This window comes from Canis lupus, chromosome 24 (assembly GCF_048164855.1).
Source record: "Canis lupus baileyi chromosome 24, mCanLup2.hap1, whole genome shotgun sequence".
Classification (NCBI taxonomy): Eukaryota; Metazoa; Chordata; class Mammalia; order Carnivora; family Canidae; genus Canis; species Canis lupus.
Window position 1 is genome coordinate 33,928,717 of NC_132861.1, and position 21,148 is coordinate 33,949,864.

The 21,148-nt window shown below is 39.6% G+C and overlaps 1 protein-coding gene across 4 annotated transcripts in view; it reads right to left on the reverse strand.

The window, feature by feature from the left end:
• DOCK5 (dedicator of cytokinesis 5) overlaps nucleotides 1-21,148 on the reverse strand; it is a 209,217-nt gene that overhangs the window by 142,637 nt on the left and 45,432 nt on the right. For all 4 annotated transcript variants that reach the window (XM_072796235.1, XM_072796234.1, XM_072796236.1 and 1 more), the window contains exon 2: nucleotides 7,370-7,453. In XM_072796235.1, coding sequence (XP_072652336.1) covers nucleotides 7,370-7,379 — 10 coding nt within the window. In that variant the 5' untranslated portion in view covers nucleotides 7,380-7,453. The remainder of the gene's footprint in view (nucleotides 1-7,369; nucleotides 7,454-21,148) is intronic.

Genomic DNA, 21,148 nt, shown 5'->3' on the forward strand with positions numbered 1-21,148 from the left:
CAGGCAGCATGTCTTCTACAATGCTTTATATTGAATGACTTGCTGCCACAGGTTGAATAAAATGGGACACTCAAGTACAGAGTGAGTACTTATGATGCCCAAGTCCCCTTATATGCTTTTTGAGATCATAAATTGCTTTCATATTACTAGAAGCAAAAAAGAAGGATACATTAATCTTCTCTTTCCAGATATGAGCAAGAGGAGAAATATCCTATTCTTTGCCCTCAATCTTAAACTTCTCTCTAGGACTCTCCCCTGACACGAATCCTTCACCGAGTCTACCTAGCCCCACAACAGTCTGATGTGCCCTGTTTCCCAATGGGGAGAAGATATCTAAGGCGTTTTTGATAAAAGTTATACACCAAATAATGTGAATGGCCCAGCATTTAGAGATGTGGAGGGAGCCATGAGTGGTTATGTGTATGCGTGGGATGGAAGGAGCCTAACTTTGCCACCTTCTTGACACCTTGATCCCGCCAAGATCCCTAGGAGACCAAAATTTATGGGACATCGAAAGTTCACAAGAACATTCCTCCAGAGCATCCCCCAAAATGTCTTTGCTTTCAGGCTGAGCTTGCCTCCTCAGGTGCGTGGGCAGCTGTTGAAATGGGCCAACTCCAAGTGCCAGTTCGTGATAAAGTAACTAAATAAAAGCATTACTCAGAAAAATGTTCTGACCTCAATCCTAGAAGATCCCAGGTAAGCCTAATGGACAAATAACAGAAATTTTAAGGATGGCATTTTAGAAGCACACTCAAATGTATTCTCAAAAGGAAGAATAAGAAAAGCCTTTCTCCTTTTGGTAAGATTAAATCTGGGATGAGACTTCTCACCGGCTCTACTTTTTAATTAGTTTTTCTGTAAACATACTCCTGCTGCCACTCATCTTTTAAAAAACACATCTCGGGAACATATGTCCCCAGTAGTAGTAGCTGACAAGCAGTTCTTAAGGCAAAGGTCAAACAGATGTGGGAAATGACCGGCACACTCAACAAAATGCCACATGGCCTCATTTGCTTTCCAGGCTGGTGCCAAAATGTTCGCACACAATCCGTATCATAAAATCCAAGCTGTTGGGCTCACTACCATTGATGTTTGTGAAAGGCAGTTGTTTTTTTAATAACTAGGACATGGTGAGACTATGGATTCTGAATTATAATAAACTTTTCAATGATCTTGATGGGTGGAGTAACAAAAGTAAATGAAAGTTACAAACACATCAAAATGCCTTATTTCAGCTTACACTCAGTAAAACTTTATACATGCTATTAAGAACTGATTTTTAAAAATTAATTCTCATTTTCTTTGTTTCTCACTCACCTATCACCATTGGGTATGGCTGACCAAAAAGAGAAGGAAAAGAAAAAAGGTATGATAAAGGAATGTCAAGGCTACCCAGCTGGGTAACTGTTGTACAGAGCAGTAGGATGTGACTGTCCATCCTCTTGATTCAGATGTTCTGAAAGAGTTCAGTAAGACCTTACTTTGTCAGACAGTCCAAGGCAGGTCCAATTAGCATAGCTCAGAAAGATGATTAAGCCTCTGCTGGAAACAAGTTCAAGAGTACTCTCTCCTTTTTTAGGTTTCTGTTACAAAGTTTTGTCAACCACGGAGTCAAAATTCAGTGCCATGTAACTCTACATATGTGACATAATGCTGCCTTCTATACTTGCTCACAGAAAAGCCTACTTTGTAAAGATGAGATTCAAGATATGTACAGCTCAAGTCATAACCCGTATTAATTTTTTATTATAAGGGGATGGGTTTCTAGATTACAGTGCATTTTAAAACTGGCCTGATTCTATCTAGAAGAAATAACATGGGTATATTAGGGACCTCCATATACACACAAATGCTTCTTTCTATTTCAACTTTTCAAGATCGTCTGTTTCCTCTGGTTCCAATGCAATCATTTGCGCTATCCTTTGGGTCCTCACATATTATACTAAAACTGTACAAAGCTTTATGCTGTGCCTGCTTCTGTAGAGTTTGGAACGCCTTTGAGACATTATCTCATTTTGTTATGGCCAATTGTGTTATGCTTACCCCCAGAAATCACTGCTAACACCAGCCACCCTCTCTCTTGAGCTTGTGAGTGGTTTATGGAGCTGAAAACGAGTTAACCAATGGATATGAATCAAACACAGGAAACCAGTACCCATGGGTGGAACAACAGACCCTGGGCATTAAAGCATTTATGAGTAAAATCCAGTTAATCACAGGAGAGGAGAGCTTAATGGTAACAAGAATGCTGCAACCTTGTTTTTCAAAGCACCTTCATTTAATCACTTTCAATTCAAAAACTGGCCCAATTTTAGAGGCAAATGACCATGTCACAAAAAGAGTTTAAGTGTCCTACCCAGGATGGTCTCTATCTAGATAGAGACAAAAATCATCTGATCTAAAGTAGGCTTTCTGCCTCATCTCTCCTCTCCCTGTCCAACACTCATGTCTTCTTCTGGTCCTGGTATAACACCAGACTTTTTTCCTCATAGCACTTCTGAGTATCTGAATTGTTTTGTTTACTTACTTTGTTCACTTGTTTTTGTTATCCCTCAAATGAAAACCCTATGAGAACAGGAATTTTACTGTTTTGTCTCTCAAGTGACCTCACTGCCTAGAAATCTCTTGTACTCAATAAATATAGCTGGCACACAATAAGAGCATAATACTTCCTCAGCCAGTGTTTTTGAATAAATGACCACATCTGGAATCTCCAGGTAGCAGTGATTTTTTTTAGCCATGCCCATGGACCTGGGGTGGAAAAGAACAACTCTAGATGGGGAACAGCTGCCCACTACCAAATCCCTCGCCTGGTTAAAGAAGCAAACATATGGCAATGACAACAGGGCAGGGTAGTGCCAAAGGTGAAGAAAGGCAAGGGCACCTGCTTCAGCCCTTGAGGATCTTTATTCCCTGAAAAAGTCTCTGAAGGAAAATTCCTAGGGGCCTATGAAAGATGACCAGTATATAGCTTCTCAGTCAATTCTACTTTCCTACCCCTATTTTGGGTAACAAATGAAGTTCAATGGCAAAGTGACAGAAAGAAATGAGTGATAAGTGATAGTAGCTCACTCATTTGGGCTAGTTTGGAGGGAAAACTCAAGTAATCTGGCAGTTCCCCAAAAGGTTAAACATAAAAGCTATTATATGACCCAGCAATTCCAGTCTGAGGAACAAACCAATGAGAAAAGAAAACATATGTCCACACAGAAACTTGTACATAGATGTTTATAGTAGCATAATTCAGAAGAGGTTAAAAGCATAAACAACCCAACTGTCCATCAACTAATGAATGGATAAATAAAATGTGATATATGCATACAATAAATTTTACTCATCCATAAAAAGATAGGAAATACTGATACATGCTGTAATGACGATGAACCTTGAAAACATCACATTAAGTAGAAGAAGCTAATCACAAAGGACTACATATTATATGATCCTATTTACATGAAATGTCTAGACTAGGCAAATCTATAGAGACAGAAATTAGGTTGGTGGTTGCTCAGGGCTGGGGGATAATGACCACCAAATGGGCACAAGGTTTCCTTCTAGGATAATGAAAATGTTCTGAAAGTAGGTAGTGATGATGATTGCCCAACTCGGTGAATGGCGCACTTTGTAAATAACCACTGAATTGTATAGTTTAAATGGGTAAATTGCATGGTATTTGAAATAGATCTCAATGAAGCTGTTATTAAAGACAAAAGCAAAAAACTCATGCAATAACCAAATCCTTCTGCAGTCTGCAAAGGGTGGGGAAATGTTGGAGCCTCCTGTGTTTCTCTCATGGAAGGAAAAGAACAGCTCTGCCTATAATATCTGGGGTTTTGTGGAGGTGACCCCTATACCCCACTTCCTCCTCCCATTAGCTTGCCCTGCTCCAATGGGCTTGGTCTCATATTTTATCTCCACTCATTTAATAGACTTCTGCAGAACATCTACTATATGCCAGGTGCTGTGCTAGACACTGGCCCTGAAATGTAAGAGGAGCAGGCTTTACCTTCAAGGAGCTACCACTTTCATAATTATTCATCTGACCACAGGGCAGGAAACAGCAAAAGGAAGAGTCCTAAGTGGTATTCTGTAGTGGGTTGTGGGCAGAAAAGAATTTTCCGTATCTGGGCTCCAGAAAGGTAGACTCATGTCCACACCGGAAAAAGCACACACCGGTCTGGTATGTGAATATATCTCAAAGGCGGGGTGGGGCGGAGTGTGCAGTGGGGAGCCCTGGAAGCTAAATTCAACAGGAAGCTGGAAGTCACAAAACCCCTAAGGCCATGAAATAGTACCAGCATTAGCCCTAAATTCCATCTGGCAGTACTTTGGATGTTTCTTTTTCTTTTTTTTTTTTTTTAAAGGAAAAGGAGATGAGGGAGGAGGGAGAGAACTCAAATTATTACTCAGGATTTCCACTGTGTTTAATGTTTGCAAATTACTCTTGCCCTCACTTAGTCCTGAACTGCCTGAAATAATAAAGGAATTTGAGAACCCAGCCAAGAACTCAAAGTACTTAGGAGATATAAGAACATATCACTGCATCTGGCAAAGCAGGCATTATTAAAAAAAAATTAATCCCATAAAATAAGCACTATATAAAAACTTAATCCAATATAATAATCTCTGTAAGGCTGACAGGCCACTTGGTGGTGGTAAATGAACTCTATAAATTCATGTTCTAAGATGGCCCATTCATAACTTGACACATGTCATATGTGAAATCCCTATTTTTGGGCTTGCCAGGCACTGACGTCCTTTTTTGACATGAAAGAGTCCTATGGCACAGCATGTATTTTATGGTAGCAATTAACAAAAACACCAGCTTCTTGCTGTCAGGACTAGAGCATCAGGATCACCATATTCAAGATGCAGGATTGATAAAGTGGCAGGTTTTTGAGTGACTGTCTATCAGCTGGGCCAGCACCAGCAAGCATAGCACTGCAGGAGCTGCAAAATGCTAGGAGCACTGTGGCTTGTCCTGGACTCAAGCTCCAGGGGGTACTTCAAATGGATGTTTTTGTGCGCCTGTGATTACATTTATATTTAACAAAGCTTGGTGACCACCTCAGCTTGCTACCTTTAGGAATGCTCATTGGTTAACTGGGAGACTACTCAGTAAAGCACAAAAAGTATGTAAATATAAAATGGTCATTGATATGAATCCTATATGGACAAAGTGCTTCAATTAGCTATTTTGAAAAATATGCTGGGGTCACATAAAGATAGAAAAAGAATTTTGAAAGTGTATTCAAAAGACATCACCTACTTGATTTCCAGTCAACTCTCCACTCTTCCCTCCTACACTCCACAGTACACTCATAAAAGCTGGACAACACACATACATACATGTACACATACTGAAAATCTAACATGGTAAAGTGGGAATTACCAGGTCGAGATCTGAAAAAGACCAAAACTCAGCAAGATGAAATTAGCATCTAAGGCTGCTCTCTTCTTGAGACATCTGCTGAATTAAGAAAAGCTTCCTAAATGGCTGAGCAGCATTTCTGATGGCCTGGTGGGTTCATGAGAAAAAAAAAAAAAAAATGGAGTTCTGAACTGTCAATAAGTTGGCTGTAACTTCAAACTAGACTATGGAAAAAAGCATTACTATAGACAAAAGTAATGGTAAAAGATTTAATAAGCAGGAATTAAAAGTCCAAATTGCTTAATATAATAATTCTAAAGCTGTATGCACCTAAAAATAGGTCTGAGAATATATAAAGCAAAAAACCGCAATTGCTGTAAATCATCATCACTGACCTAAACTGCAAGTATGATGGAAGATTTAACATGGCTCTCTCAGTGATGGAAAATGCAGAAAAACATGAACATACAGCAAATTTGAAAAAAAAAATGATGGAGAAATCAGGATCTATCATCTATAGAACTTTCACCTCATGATCCTAATACACACTCTTTTCAAGCCCATATGGAAAAGTAACAGAAATTGAACATACACCTTTCATCTATACAATACAAAAATGTATGCCCAGAGACACTAGATAGAACAGATTAATCTGGCTCCTGATAAAGAGGTATGACCTTGTAAGGTTTGAGAGCTCTGTGGTTTCAATAAGCAAAGGAGCCCTGAGATGAGACGATAAATTGTCCCTTGTGTCTCAGAGACTTAGGAACTACATGGAATTAATGTTGGGCTGGACCTGAGATGGTAAGGATAAAAACAGGAAAGAGAGTGGAGTGCGAAGAGTCTCCACAGCCCTCTCTCTCTTCTCCCTGCCCCTGAGAGTTGCATGGTTATACTTTGAGTTGTGTGGAAGGAAGAAACAAACCTTCACCCTCTATCTAAAAATAAAGGGAAGCAACAGGAATAACAGTTTTCTATGCAATTGGGCAGAATGAGTTAGTTTTTCTGTGGCCAAACCCTGCTACCTTTTCTCCTGGCTTCACATCTCTTCTTCCTCATCCTAGGAATCCATATTAGGTTCTTGATGACCACCTTTGCCATTTCATCATCATAAACATTTACATGGGTGAGGGGGCATGCAGATCCTGAAAATCTAGAGATCCCGATTCTAACAAGACTTACCCTATGAGAAAAGTCGGCCTACCTCCCACCTCATTCCTGCCTCAATCTTCAGAGAGAATAAATGGACCCTAAAAATTGGTCTCTACTTTGATCTTCAACTTCAGTGGCCTGGATACATGTTTGTTGTACTCTGGGTATTTGAATTAGAAATGTGGATATGTGGAGCAGTCCAGCTAGGAACCAGAGAGCTTGAGTTGGAGCTAAAAGCTTGGGGTAGGGTGGGATGTGGTGGGAGCAGACATAACCTGTGTCTCAGACAAATCAGAAGTCCTGACTACTACCCTATAGCACACAAACAGGTTAACTGGAACCACCTCCCTAGCCCAACCTAGTTGCAGGAAATATACTAGTGGGCTTTCTGGATCTGCTGTGGCCCTGACCTAATTCTGTGAAAGAATCTCAGCAACACCAGTAGGTCTCTCCCTCATTTCTCCCCCAATCTGGCAACATTTAGTGCTGAGTAGAAAACTAGTTAATCAGCAGTGTTTCCCTTGCACGACAGCCAATCTGGTGTTCCACATTGCTCCTCCCAAGCCAGCACTGTGTCGGATCCTTCTGTGTCAAGCACCTAGCATTCAACTACTCACAGACTTTAAATTCTGGTGTCTGGGCATATATGCACACACGTATTCAACTGGCTGTTTTGAAATCACCCCCAGTACAAAATTGTATAACCTAAAGCACTTCCTGGGTTTTCACTAGCACCACTTCAGGAAGTAAAGCATGTTGATGTTTGCTCAAAGTGCCTTATTAATAAGTAACCTCTGTCATTTTTTCCCTTTCCCTGTCTGGCAGAAGGCCATCCAGACTTACCCTCATACATCTCCAGGATGTGAACCGTATCTCCAATCTGCAAGGAGAGCTCCACATCTTGAGAGGCATTGTAGTTGTAGATCGCTGCAAATGAGAAACATGGGGGAAATGACATCAGTGGCAGTTAAAATACAAGTCACTAAACAACACATCCAGTGGTTAATGAATTACTGATTTAACAAATAGCCCTCTATTTTCATGCTTTTGTGTGAATCACCCACTGCAAAGCGGAGATATCCTCCTAAACCCCCGTTATTGGTATGTTACTGTCATTCTTCCACCCAACAAAAACTGGTTGGTTGCCTATTGCATATTATGTTAGAGACCAGTGATGGTGACAAAACTCACAGACATGGTCCCTGTCCCAGAGATTTTTTAATAGTCTAGTAGAGGAAGGAGGATATTAAATGTATAATATTGCAGAAACAACTACTTCATTTAAATTGTAGCAAGAATTATGAAAGAAAAAAAACAGGCTACAATGAGAATATGCTGTGAGGTTCTTTTAGGTCAGTCCCCTTGTTTATCAGACAATAGCCAATCTACAACACCACTGAGCTTATGATCTCTAAGACACAGAATGAGCCATCCCCTGGCTTGCCTGGCACAATAATTGGGAGTTAATTGTGAGTCCCATCTACTTGGTAGGACTAGGCTGACACAGGTTCATGGCAGACATGGCTGCCTTGTCCCAGTTCTAGGCATCCTGAGTAACTGGATGGCCCAGAACCTCCTCACCAAGGTGACCTCCATCACCACACCCTTAGGACTGGCAGTGACTGGGCCAGATTATGAAAAATAGGCAAAGTCTTATCATTCAAAAAGATGACAATCCAATTTTAAGGTGGGTAAGAGCTCTGAAGAGACATTTTACCAAGAATCATATGCTGGTTTAAGACACGTGAAAGATACTCATAATCATTAGTCATCAGGGAAATGCAAATTAAAACGAGATATCACTTCACACCCACTAGAATGGCTACAGGTTGGAAAAGGCAGACAATCGGCCAGAATGTACAGAGACTGGAACCCTCAGACATTGTGGGCAAGAATATAAAAAGACACAGCCTCTTCAGAAACAGTTGGACAGTTTCTTATAAAGCTAAACACGAATTTCCATTAAGGGCCAGCAATGACATTCCCAGTTATCTATGAAGAGAGACGAAAACACATCTAAGTGGCAACTTTACGTGAATATTCGCAATTGCTGTGGTAGGCAGAAACACAGCCCCCCCACAAAAGATGGCCACATCAAATTTCTGGAACCTGGGAACACAACTGTGCATGGCAAAACATCTGAGTAAGTTAAGTATCTTAAAAGGAAGAACTTTTTTCTGGATTATCTGAGTGGACCCTAGAGGCAATCACGTGTATCCTGGGCAAGAGAGGGGCAGAGGGAGTTTGGGTAGAGGCACATAGGAGAAGGCATACATGTAGACAGAGGAAAAGACCGCGTCAGGGACTGGCACCACCACCAGAGGAGATGGTGAGGAATGGAATCTCCCTGGAGCCTCTGGAAGGAGCACGGACTGTCAACACCTTCACCTTAGACTTCTGGTCTTCAGAACTGTGAAGCTTTAAATTTGTTTGTTTTTTTTAAGCCACTGAGTTTGCAGTAATTCGTCGCAACAGTCATAGATAACCAATATAGTAGCATAATTCACCAGAGCCAAAAAGTGGAAACAATTCATCAATCTATGAACGAATAGCTATAGTACCAGGATATATCCATATGATGGAACACTACTCATCAGAAAAAAGGAACAAAATATGGACATATGCTATAACACAGGGGAACTTCAAAGACATTACACTAAATGACAGTCATATGTGAAATCCCTATTTTTGGGCTTCCATTTCTTTGCAATGTCCAGAATAGGCAAGTCTACGGGAGACAGTAGCACCGATTACTAGTTGCCTGGGCAGGGGAGAGGAGGGAAGAGCAACAGAACACAATAGGGACCAGGGATGTTTCCAGGAAGTTGAAACCCTCAAGCTGGATTGTGGGGATGGTTACACAGCTCTGTGAATTTATGAATATTCACTGAACTATATACTTGAAAGGGGGAGGAAGATTTTATAGGATATGAATTCGAGTTCAAGAAAGCTATTTTTTTTTAAAGTAGGCTTATTTCTTGCCCTCAGTCTCTTGATATGTAATCTGCATCCTTCCAGGCAAAAAGAACCACTTCAGAGATGCAGTTCTAGCCATTTGCCTGCCAATTCAAGGAAGCAAGATGTTCCCCATTTCTGCAGCTCTAATGAGCATATGAGGATGCTCATTCAATCTGCCTCCCAAATTCCACAAGGATCCTTAACAGGGGAAGAAAGGTCCCCCTGCATTGCAAACCATGGGTACTCACTGCTCTTTCTCGAACCTGCAATGCACCCTATGTATGTAGCTTGACTGGTGGCTTTTCCTTACCTCGCTGTCTATCCATGAATGGGAGAAACATGCCTCCAGCCACATCTTTCTCAAGCAGCCTCTCTTTTTGAAGGGACTCACCCAGAGTGTTCTTTTGTAGTCTTGGCATAGAAGCCTGGACAAATCATGCTGAAATTAATTTACTCTTGAGCTTTTGGCCTACACTATGAATGCAGAACAAGGTTGGGCTAATGAAGTGTGTTCAGGGAAACTCTACTGGATTTAGATGTAGCAGTTAGTTCGTGATTGACTCCTATACCTCTTCATGGGACAGTGGACCACTGCTGCTATTCCACTGAATAGCAGTTCTTCTTCATCTGAGAGTCATGTGACACCATGGCTTTACCCACTAAGTGTATGTCTAGTTTTCCATAGAAAGCATAGATCTCATATCCTTGACTCCTCCCCATTCACTCCCACTGAACCTGTTCCTTCCAGCAGCCCTGCTCACAGATGGAAACAGGAAGTAACAAAGTTGCTGTGTCACAATGTTTAGTGTAATGACCAAGCTCCATCTCTCCTTCATTCTTCGTCATCAGGGAAGTAGGCAGGAACTCTCAAAGGCAGCACCTAGCTCAAACACCTATCAAGGAGTGTCGTAAACACACACATACACCATAAACCAGTATGTTTCCTTAATTCCTAGATTCCTAAATCCCCCCCCCCAAATTATCCTGGCCTTAATTATCTACCTTAGCCTCCATCACCTGGAAAATTCCACCCTCTGCTCCAGTCAAGACTCTTCGAGTGTCCCCTAAATTCTATGCTCAGCCCACAGTTTATCCCTGCTAGGAACAGCTCATCTTCTGCTATGTAACAATCCAAAGCTCACATTCATAATTCTGTTCAACAAGTAACTGTGGACTTCCTATTACCCCGCATGAATTCGTTTCTCCAACATCTGACATCTTATCCTTCCAACACGGTTTGGGTTGTTAATCTCAGATAATCCTGGTTATCATCTGCCACCAATCAGGAGGTGGCACAAATGTTGATCTGGCTGCACATTATTTTTGTGTCTTTCAAATTTCAAGGTACTGGATTAGATCCAAAGAAGGTGTTTGAGGCACAGAGTGACTTTTATAGAATTTACCAATTGATTCAGGTATTCACCACTTCTTCCCCGAACTTTAAGATACTTCTGTTTTCCTGAGAAGCAGCAGCTGTGGTTCCCCACCACTCATGATATCAAAATCACCTCTCCTACCAATTTTTGTTTATTACACGAGAGAATCTGCCTTTCCAATTCAGGCTTTCAAAGAGATTCCCAGGGGAAGCACATCCCTTCAAAAATGCCTTTCACTGGAGTAAAGTTGCAGGTTAGAGGATATTCATTAGCTTCACATCTTTGGGCAGAAGTATGAACAAGATTCCCAATCGCAGCTGTCTGTCATCTCTTCATTCCAACAATGGACTATTGAACCATGCCCTCCTTCTCCTACTCTTTATTACATCTCATTTCCATTGTATTTTATGGTATCACTTCCATATGTTATACAGTAACTATAAGAAGTACATGCCACACACCATGTTATTATTTAATAAGGAAACAGATTCAGAAGGAGTAAACACCTTGCCCCCAAGTAATCCAGCTTTACAAGCGGCAAAGTTGTTATCGGCACTGGTGATGATGCCTTCATCACGTTTTACAAGGCTGTTCCAGAATGGTGAAGGACTTCCCTGGAACAGCCTGGAAACAAAGAGAAGAGCCTCATGGATTCTCAGTATGATGTCTGCTTTAGAATTCTCTCAGAAAATGGGAATCCAACTTCCAAACACAAGCTTTATTCTATGAATCAGCAACTGGTAATCATACTGTCTGCTTGTCTGGTGCTGTTTGAAGAACAGGCACACAACCAGCACTCAGTGGATGGTGCTTTCTCCCTGGAATGTGAGTAATCATTAGAGAGAAAGACAGATAAAGGGGAAATAAGGGAAAATCCTGAGGGTTAAACAAAACACTATTGAAGATTCAACTATACCACTTCTACATGCATGACCTTGAATGAGTCCTCAGTATCAGCCTCAGCTTCCCATCAGTAAACTAGGCATCAGATCAGATGAGTCTAAGGGTCCCAGCAACTCCAACGTCTCTGATTCATGAGGTGATGATAAGAAGCAGGAGAAACAAGTGCTGTTTTGAACAAGCAGGCCCACCACAATCTCTTGTTTTGTCTGAGGAAATTAAACAAGAACAGGGAGTTGCTGAATATAAATTGCCTTGCTGGCTGCTATGTGCAAGGTTGGGAAAGACGAATTGCTGGAACTTTTCCCTAAGCAGCTTACTGTTTATATCATGGAAGTGTAATTTTGCAGAGCCAAGTAGACAAGACAGTATGTCTACAAATGTAAAATAGTTTGCATTTTACCAAATCTTTGATTTGGCTTTTTCTTTTAAACCAGGCTTACATGAGAGAGGAAAAAAGAAAGTTGAGGTCTAAAGATTATGCAACAAGAAAACAACAGAATATACTAACAGGCCCCGCCCCCAAATGAGGATCCATTTCAACAATGAAAAGTCTACGTGTTACTAGTATTTGATCTTTCTGATAAATTAGGTTCTTTCATGAATCCTTAAATTACAACACCCTAAAGAATAAATAAAACGTGTCATTTCCTATTAGTCCTTTGGTAGAATCTACAAAAGAAAGATCCAGCAAACACAGAACAAGTTCCCAATTTGAGTTATCTACTATTCAGAATATAAAAAAGAGAACCAAACTTCATCTTTTTCATTGTTATCCTTATCCACCTACTTTCAGCCATTAGAACTACAAAAAACAAAAAAGGCACATTCCATTTTTGATTCTTTCCCTGGACTTAACACAGTCATGTCCCCAAAGGCCAAGTGACTTTTTTCTTTTGCTCTTTAATTCCAATCTACATAAGGATCAGAGAATCAGATTCAATACTACATCTGTTTCCAAGAAGTAAAAATCCATGGTTTTACACTGTTCATTCTATGTAGGTTCCAAACTAATATTTTTAGGATGAGATGACTATGATGGCACCTCTCTACTCAGAGCTATCCAGGCCAGGGGCCATAAAATGAAGAGATGTAAAGTTCTATAGATATCTGTGAAATCCATCTGGTCCAGTGTATCATTTAAAGCTCTTGTTTCTTTGGAGATGTTGTGCTTAGAAGACCTATCGAGTGTAGAAAGTGCTACACTGAAGTCACCAAGTATAAGTGTATTATTATCTAAGTATGAGAAGAGTAGCTTATACATATCACCCATAGTACTCCACAAGAGCAGGCTCTTAGGGGATTCTTAATTTCATTTTCTAAACTACTGAGGAGAATAGAGGATTTATTGGCCAATTCACTGGTGATTCTCTAAGAAATCTCTGCTTTAAGTTTATATATATTTATAGATGGAATAGATAAATACCCTTAACTGGAAAGGTATTTTGGAGATATAAATTCAACTATGGTTTGCTGACTGGCTGTTACCAAGTGATTATTATACACCATCTCATTTAAACTCATACGAAATTAAATTTACATGGAATGTTTAAAGGAGAAAAGCCCAAACAAGACAATCCACAATTATGGGAGAAAAGCCTATATTCTACAAACATGTGGAGCTTTCTCCCACAGCTTCCCCACCTAAAAAATAGAGGCAACAGTACATTCCTCAAAGTTTCTGCATACATAAAGTTTCTGCATACATTTTCTTCCCAAAGAGGAGAATCCCTATGACCATGAGTAATACATGGTGGACACTCAAAACAATGGCAGTCACTTTCCCTTTCTCCCCTTCCCCTTTCTTGCCCTGTCCGGCTCCAACTTTGAGGATGGTGGCACCCATGTCCTCAAAGATGGATGCCATCCCCCTCATCAATAAACCAGTGGAAATCATTTGATGAAGACTGGGAATCAGAGAGGCCTATGGAGAAGCAGAACAAGCTAGCTCCAACAGTCCTTCAAAGGTAAAGGCTGGGGCAGACCCGGTGGTGGCTCAGCAGTTTAGCGCCGCCTTCCGCCCAGGGCGTGATCCTGGAGACCCAGGATCGAGACCCGCGTTGAGCTCCCTGCATGGAGCCTGCTTCTCCCTCTGCCTGTTTCTCTCTCTCAGTCTGTCTCTAATAAAAAAATAATAATAATAATCTTCAAAGGTAAAGGCTGCTGGACAATGCAGCACAGGTGTCCTGAGGACAGCAAAACCACCTTACTGTCAGGAGTTGAGAAGAGTTCCCCCAAGAAGCAGCATGAGAGTGAGGGAATATTTTAATATTTTAACCATTTTCTTGCTGCCCCTTCTAGCACTGCTACAGTGATTCAGCTGAGGAACCAGGGTTTTATTCAGAATACCAAAAATGCCTCAATTACATACTTACTATAGTACTCTAAACATGAATACAAAATTAAAACACATTCTAATGTTACTTATACTTACAGTTCTATTAGCTTTTATTCTTTTCCACTGATCTCTTTCTTGTTAAGAAAAAGTAAAAGAGAAAAAAATCTGAGGGCAAATAAGGCAGGGTTTTAATGAGGAAGTAAAAAAACCTGACTTACTAGGAAGCCCAGAACACCTTCCCCCAGCCAAATAAGGTATGAATCAGGTCCTTCTTGGTAAGCATTCCTATTAAATACAAAATTAAACAGATCTGAGATAAAAAACGATCAGATCTAGGATTGAGTCAAGTTTACTGCATCTAACTTATGCACAGAAATCACAACTGAATAAAAGAGAAGCTGAAGATAAAAGCCACAGATTATTGTGGAATCTAGAACAAGCACCCTGAAATGATAGGCAAAAATGTCAGTGACTATTTTTTCCAAACATACATGAATTTGAGACAAAACACAGTTAATTGGGCAGCACAGGTGGCTCAGCGGTTTAGCGCCGCCTTCAGCCCAGGGCCTGATCCTGGAGACCCGGGATCAAGTTCCACATCAGGCTCCCGGCATGGAGCTTGCTTCTCCCTCTGCCTGTGTCTCTGCCTCTCTCTCTGTGTGTCTCTCATGAATAAATAAATAAATAAAATCTTTAAACACACACACACACACACACACTTCATTGAGAAAAGGAATGATGCCCAACCAGGCTGCAAAACCCATTAATTTGAAAACATGAAGCTAAAAATGAGAAAACAAGAATAGATGGTTGGGACCTGGGCTTACATCTAAGCAAGGCATATCAACCAGTCGCCTTTCTACCATGGACCACTTCCAGGCAGATGCACCACAGCCACATCTTGCTGCGAGCACTGTGAGAAGACAGAGTGTGTGTCTATGTGCCCAGGAGGGAAAGGGAGATGAGAAGAGCAAATAGCTGGGGAGAAGGCCAGAAGCTGAAGAAATCTGGAAAACCATCTGGTCAAATCTCCTTATTTCATAAATGAGAAAATGGAAGCCATGCATTGGCACATGTGTGTAGCTGAAAAATGATAGATGAAGGTGAAACCAACTGTCAGGCCAACTGAAGATCCTTCCCAGCCTGGCCAGAGAACTACCTTCCTGGAAAGCCACACAAGTCATTTAATCTTCAGCCTTCAATGTCCTCATCAATAAAATGACATTTGTGAACTGGTATTTTACCTGCCTCTTAGGGTTGTTATAAGCATAAAATGAGGGGCATCTGGGTGGCTCAGTTGGGTAAGCCTCTGACTCTTGATTTCAGCCCATGTGGGGTGGGGCTGCACTCTCAACAAAGAGTTTGTTTTTCTCCTTCTCCTTGTCCTACTGCCTCTACCCCTCCCCCCATGCATGCTCTCTTGCTCACTCTCTCAAATAAGTAAGTCTCAAAAAGGAAGGAAGGAAGGAAGGAAAGAAGGAAAGAAGGAAGGAAGGAAGGAAGGAAGGAAGGAAGGAAGGAAAAAGAAAGAAAGAAAGAAAGAAAGAAAGAAAGAAAGAAAGAAGAAAGAAAGAAAGAAAAGTAAAGAAGAAAAGAAAAGAAAAGAAAAGAAAAGAAAAGAAAAGAAAAAAGAAAGAAAAGAAAGAAAAGAAAAGAAAAGAAAAGAGCAATGTTCTTGGGTGGCTCAGTTGGTTAAGTATCTGACTTTTGATTTTGGCTCAGGTCCCGATCTGAGGGTTGTGAGATTGAACCCTATGCTCAGTGTGGAGTCTGCTTGAGATTTTTTTCTCTCTCTCCCCTGCTCATGCACATGCTCTTTCTTTCTCTAAAAAAGAATAAATAAATAAGAGAATAAAAATAATAAAATGAAAAGAAATATAAAAGTGAGTAATTTTTAGTAAAGTCTTTGGAACCAAGATATTTCAGCATAGAAGAGAAGTACGAATCAAAAAGAGGATAAAATAATCTGGAATAATCTATGTGAATTAGAAACATCATTATGAATCTGAAATACTTTTTGTTCTAAACAAATACATATATATGTATGTATGTATTTCATTTCCACTGTAGCCACAGTGGACCAGAGAACACATAAGGAATCATATGAATTACCTTGTCTTAAATATCTAAAAGACAGGTAAAATATGACTAATGGTTTTCAGGCACCTAACAATACAGTGCAAGACAGGGATGCCCGAGAGAACTGAAATAGTTGAGGTAAGTCTACAACTGCCTCTGGTTACTGTTTGAAAAGAGCCTCCAGGCAAAAGTAAGATAAGGAAAAAGTTGAGAATTCAGGGAGGTCAAAGTGCCTAAGATATATAGGACAAAGAATCAGAGAGGAGTTTCCCCTCACCATGCCAAATTATAGCTAATGGTGGTCAGGAGTTCCCCCCACACCAAGTCTATAGCTAGTAGTGGTCAGTCCATGCAAAGACAATACCCAAGGCTAAGGGTATTGAAAAAAGAACCACTGGAAAAGAACAGAGTAGCAATTCCCATGCCTCACATAGGGCTGGGAACAGTTCATGTTTTCCACAACCAGAATGGAGAAACCCTGTGGTATGTGGCCACTGCTCTGAGTACCAGAAGAGCAGAGCCCTGGCAATGCAACCAAACTGGCCCTAAGGTAAAGGCTATACTGGTCCTGCCTAACTAAGATCAAATGCAAACTTAGAAAGAATAAAAGTTTCCTCATAATTTAACTGCATCCCAGAACAAGATTCAAACTCCCAACAAAATAAAATTTATAATGTCTGACATCCAGTTCAAGATTACCAGGCATGCAAGGAAGGATGAAAATATCACGTAAAGTCAGGAGAAAAATGAATCAATAGAAAAAGAACTAGGTATGACAAAGATCAGGCAAGAGAGCATGTCCCAGTTAACTAAATTCAAATCATACAAAATATATTCTTTGACTACAATGGAATTAAACTAAATATCAATAACAGACATTTAAAAAATCCCCAAACATTTAAAACTGAACAACATATCTCTTACCAGTCTGAGGACCATTCAAAAGTCAATGTAATCTATCACATTAAGATGAAAAAAAAACTTTTTTAAAATATGACCATCTCTATAGATGCAGAGAAGGCATTTGATAAAATCGGATATCCATGAATGATAAAAAAAAAAAAAGTCAGCAAATAAGATATATCTTCAGCCTGATAAAGAGTATACATGATACACCTACAGCTAACATCATACCGAACTGTCAAATATTAAGTGCTTCCCTAAAACTGAGAACAAGGTGAGGGCATCTGCTCTCATCACTTCTATTCCATATTTTAATGGTGGTTCAAGCTAGTGTAATAAGGCAAGAAAAAGAAATTAAAAGTTTACTAATTGGAAAGGATGACATTGAAAATAACATGATCATCTACAAAGAAAACATTAAGGCATTTACAGAAGAGTTATCAGAACCAGCAAATGAGTTTAGGTGGCTTCAGGACCCAATTTTTGTCAATACATAGAAATCTATTGTATTGTTCTATACTATAACCAGCAAGCTAAAACTGAGCTATGATGTAAAGTGCATTTCTTCCTACAGATTCTCAAGGAGACAGCCTGAAAACCAGTGCCCCAGGGAATCTCTTGCACACATGTACTGAGAAACAGGTACAAGAATGTTCACAGTAGCAGCATTTGTAGCAGCAAAAACGGGAATCTCACTCAATGTCCACTGAAAGGAAAATGGGGAAATAAATTATGATATATTCAAATATAGAGTATAGCAGGGAAAATGAATGCATGCAAATTTGCACACATACCACTAACAAAATGTTCAGCAAATAAAAAAAAAAAATCATTGGAGAAATATATACCAGATGATGCTTTTAGAGAAATTCCAAAAGCTTACAAAACTAAATGAATTAGGTTTTTAAAATATGCATGCATAAATGGTAAAACCATAGAAAAACACTGGAAATAAAACACACTAATTTCAGAATATTTTTATACCCAAGCTTGGGCTGGAGTGTTAGAGTATTAGGGGGAAGCATGGATATGTGACTAATATCCAGAGAACCATTTTTTGCAATTCATTGGATGGTGATACACAGGAGGGCTTATTACTATTTCTCTTTATATTCTTCACAAGTGCTATAAATATTCTTTTATGTATTCAATATTTAATTCAAATGATGAAAGCTAGACAGATCTACACATGCACATATACATGGGGGATATTCATAATGACAAAAAATACCTCTTTTACATAACTTATTACAGGTTAACATATACCTTCATACACATTATTCCAATGGTTCACAAATGTTAGCATACAGCAAAATCACCTGGAGGGCTTGTTAAAACACAGATTCTTGGGCTTATATCTGGAGTTTCTGATTCAGCAGGTCAGGAAGGCAGCTTGAGAATTTGCATTTGAAGATGTTCCCTAGGTCACACTGAGTGCTGGTTCAGGCCAACACTTTAGGACCTTCAACATTACTGAATTTGAGCCTCATACAAGCCAGCAGAGGAGAGAGAGCTAACATAAGCCTCATTTTACAGATTAAAACAAGTAATCTCTGAGAGACTAAGAGATCTGTGTGTTATTATTAATCATACCAGTTCTGGACTCAGACTACCTATGTCCAAACCCTGGCTTTGTATTTAGTAACTCTTGGAGGTAATTTAACGTCGTGTTGCCAAAATTTCTTTACCTGTCAATGGGTACAATTACAGCATTTCACACATAGGATTTGTGTGAGGGGTAAGGGATTATAAAGCACTGAAATCTGTGCCTGGTAAGTAGTAAATGGTAGGGGAAATGTTAACTAACTTTGTTGCCACTAAGTAAGTGGTGGAGCTCTTCATTTTCAGTCATCATCAACACAAATGCTTTCTAGTACCATAAGACAATATAGAGGAGTCCCTCAGAGTCGCACAAAACCTTTTTCAAAAAAGTTTTGGAAACCTTTAAAACCAGAAGACTTTAATGTAAATTCTATATCCAACTGCTCTTTTCACTTTTAAGAAAAGTAAGAACCAGAATGAAATGGCTTAAGATCATAGAGCTAGTTAGAGGAAGTGTGGGACATGCAAACTGGAATAACTTTTTTCAAGGGCCATGTAAGTGGTCTTTATAATTCAAACAAGTAAGCAAGCATCAGGTCTATAAATATGAGGAGCTAACTTTCTGATTTACTTACCTTCTTCTTCATATATATACACATATATGTATACGCACATGCATGTACACACACACACACACACACACACACCTATAAACGCAACCAAATGAAATTTTCTTTTCTTTCTTTCTTTTTTTTTTTTTTTTGAAATTTTATTTTCAAGACACAATCAGCTGTAGGGGCACCTGGGTGGCACAGTTGGTTAAGCATCCAACTCTTGGTTTCAGCTCAAGTCATGAACTCAGGGTCATGAGATCAAGCCCTGCATCAGCTCCGTGCTGAGTACAGAGTCTGCTTGAGATTCTCTCTCTCTGTGTCTCGCTCTACTCCTCACTCTCTTTTTCTCACTCTCTAAAATAAATAATTTTTTTTAAAAGATACAATTAGTTGGAGTCAATTCAATGCAAAGATATGCAAAATTCTTTCCATCTCATTTCTTCCTGCAGTCTGAAGAAAGGTGAATATATTATTTCTCTGATTTAATTTTAGAACAAAAGAAAATTCTAAATTTGGGGTTGTATTTCATTACGATCATTTTACATTTTTAAAAATTCACCTAAGTTCCACTCTTTTCACATACATTTGAACATAATCAAAATTAGAGTATGCCAATTCAACACACCTTTCAATTTATCCCCAAAACATTAGAATATTTTAGGCATGCATGTTCATAAAAAATATATTGTTCATAAAATATGAACAACCTAACCTACCTACAACACAATCTAAATATTAATAGCAAAATAACATTTTTCCAACCAGAAATCTAGGCTTCTTTGCTTTTTGGCATTTAAAAATAGAAATCACTCTAAAGCTAGTGGAAAATATATTTCCTGATCTTCCACACTAGCATGTTATATTTTATTTCAATATAATGAATTCAGCAGTAAGCCTACAGTAACTACATTTGCTCCAATGTAAAGTGTTACAATTCTAACTTCTGTTTCTGTGCTGTGGACCACAAAGAAAGGACAAAACCATGTACCATCAGAAGCAACACATTTTATGATAAGCTAGACATATGACATAATCACACATACTTCACTCCCCACTCACATTCCCACCCCACCCCCGCCCACTGCTCTGCTTCATTGGACATTTTTTATGATATCAGGGCATAGTATAGGTAAGGAGAAAAATCAAAGATCAGTCTATTTCAGTTAGATGGCTGGAGATTATTCTTTGAGTCATGCAGGTTTGACACTTGCAGAGTCATCTTAGACCTACTGCTCCCCATTTCTACTCCTGCTGTGTTCATCTTTGGTTATCATCTAGAACTCAGGTTACTACCCTTGGGTCTTTGCCGACTGCCCTATTCTCAGTCTCTCTTCAGGTATGAAACAGGATAAATAATAAGAACTACATCACAGGGCTGTTGTGAAGATTAAGCAGTATTCCTACAACACTTAACATTGGCAAGTACTAGCTATCACTGTCATTATAACACTATTCTGAATAATCATGCCACTCTAACACTTTTCTGACAACATACTCAAAAATCTTCCCATAGTTCTCTATTTTGGACTGATGCATATGATTTATGAATTCTCAAAGTTCATTCCTTCCTGAGTCTTCTTTGGTAACCCCCTTGCTTGAACAACCCACTCTGCTTTCCTCCACTTGATTACATCCTAGCCATAAAGTAAACTTACAAAAGCTCAACTACAAACTAGTTGGCATTATCTCAGCCTTTGATGGTTTTACCACTGGAAGGTAAAGTGGTAAACTTTACTCACAGTTTAGAGTTTCCTGTGTCACTTGATGTGCCTGGGTCCCCCCTGGGGTTCTATGTAAAGAGATGGCTCATATCAGGCATGGCCCCATGTGCCCATGGGTTTCTTGGCAACTGTCTTCTTGAAGAGGATTGCTCAACAGTGACAAAAGAGGCCCTATGTAGATTTGTCTCTAC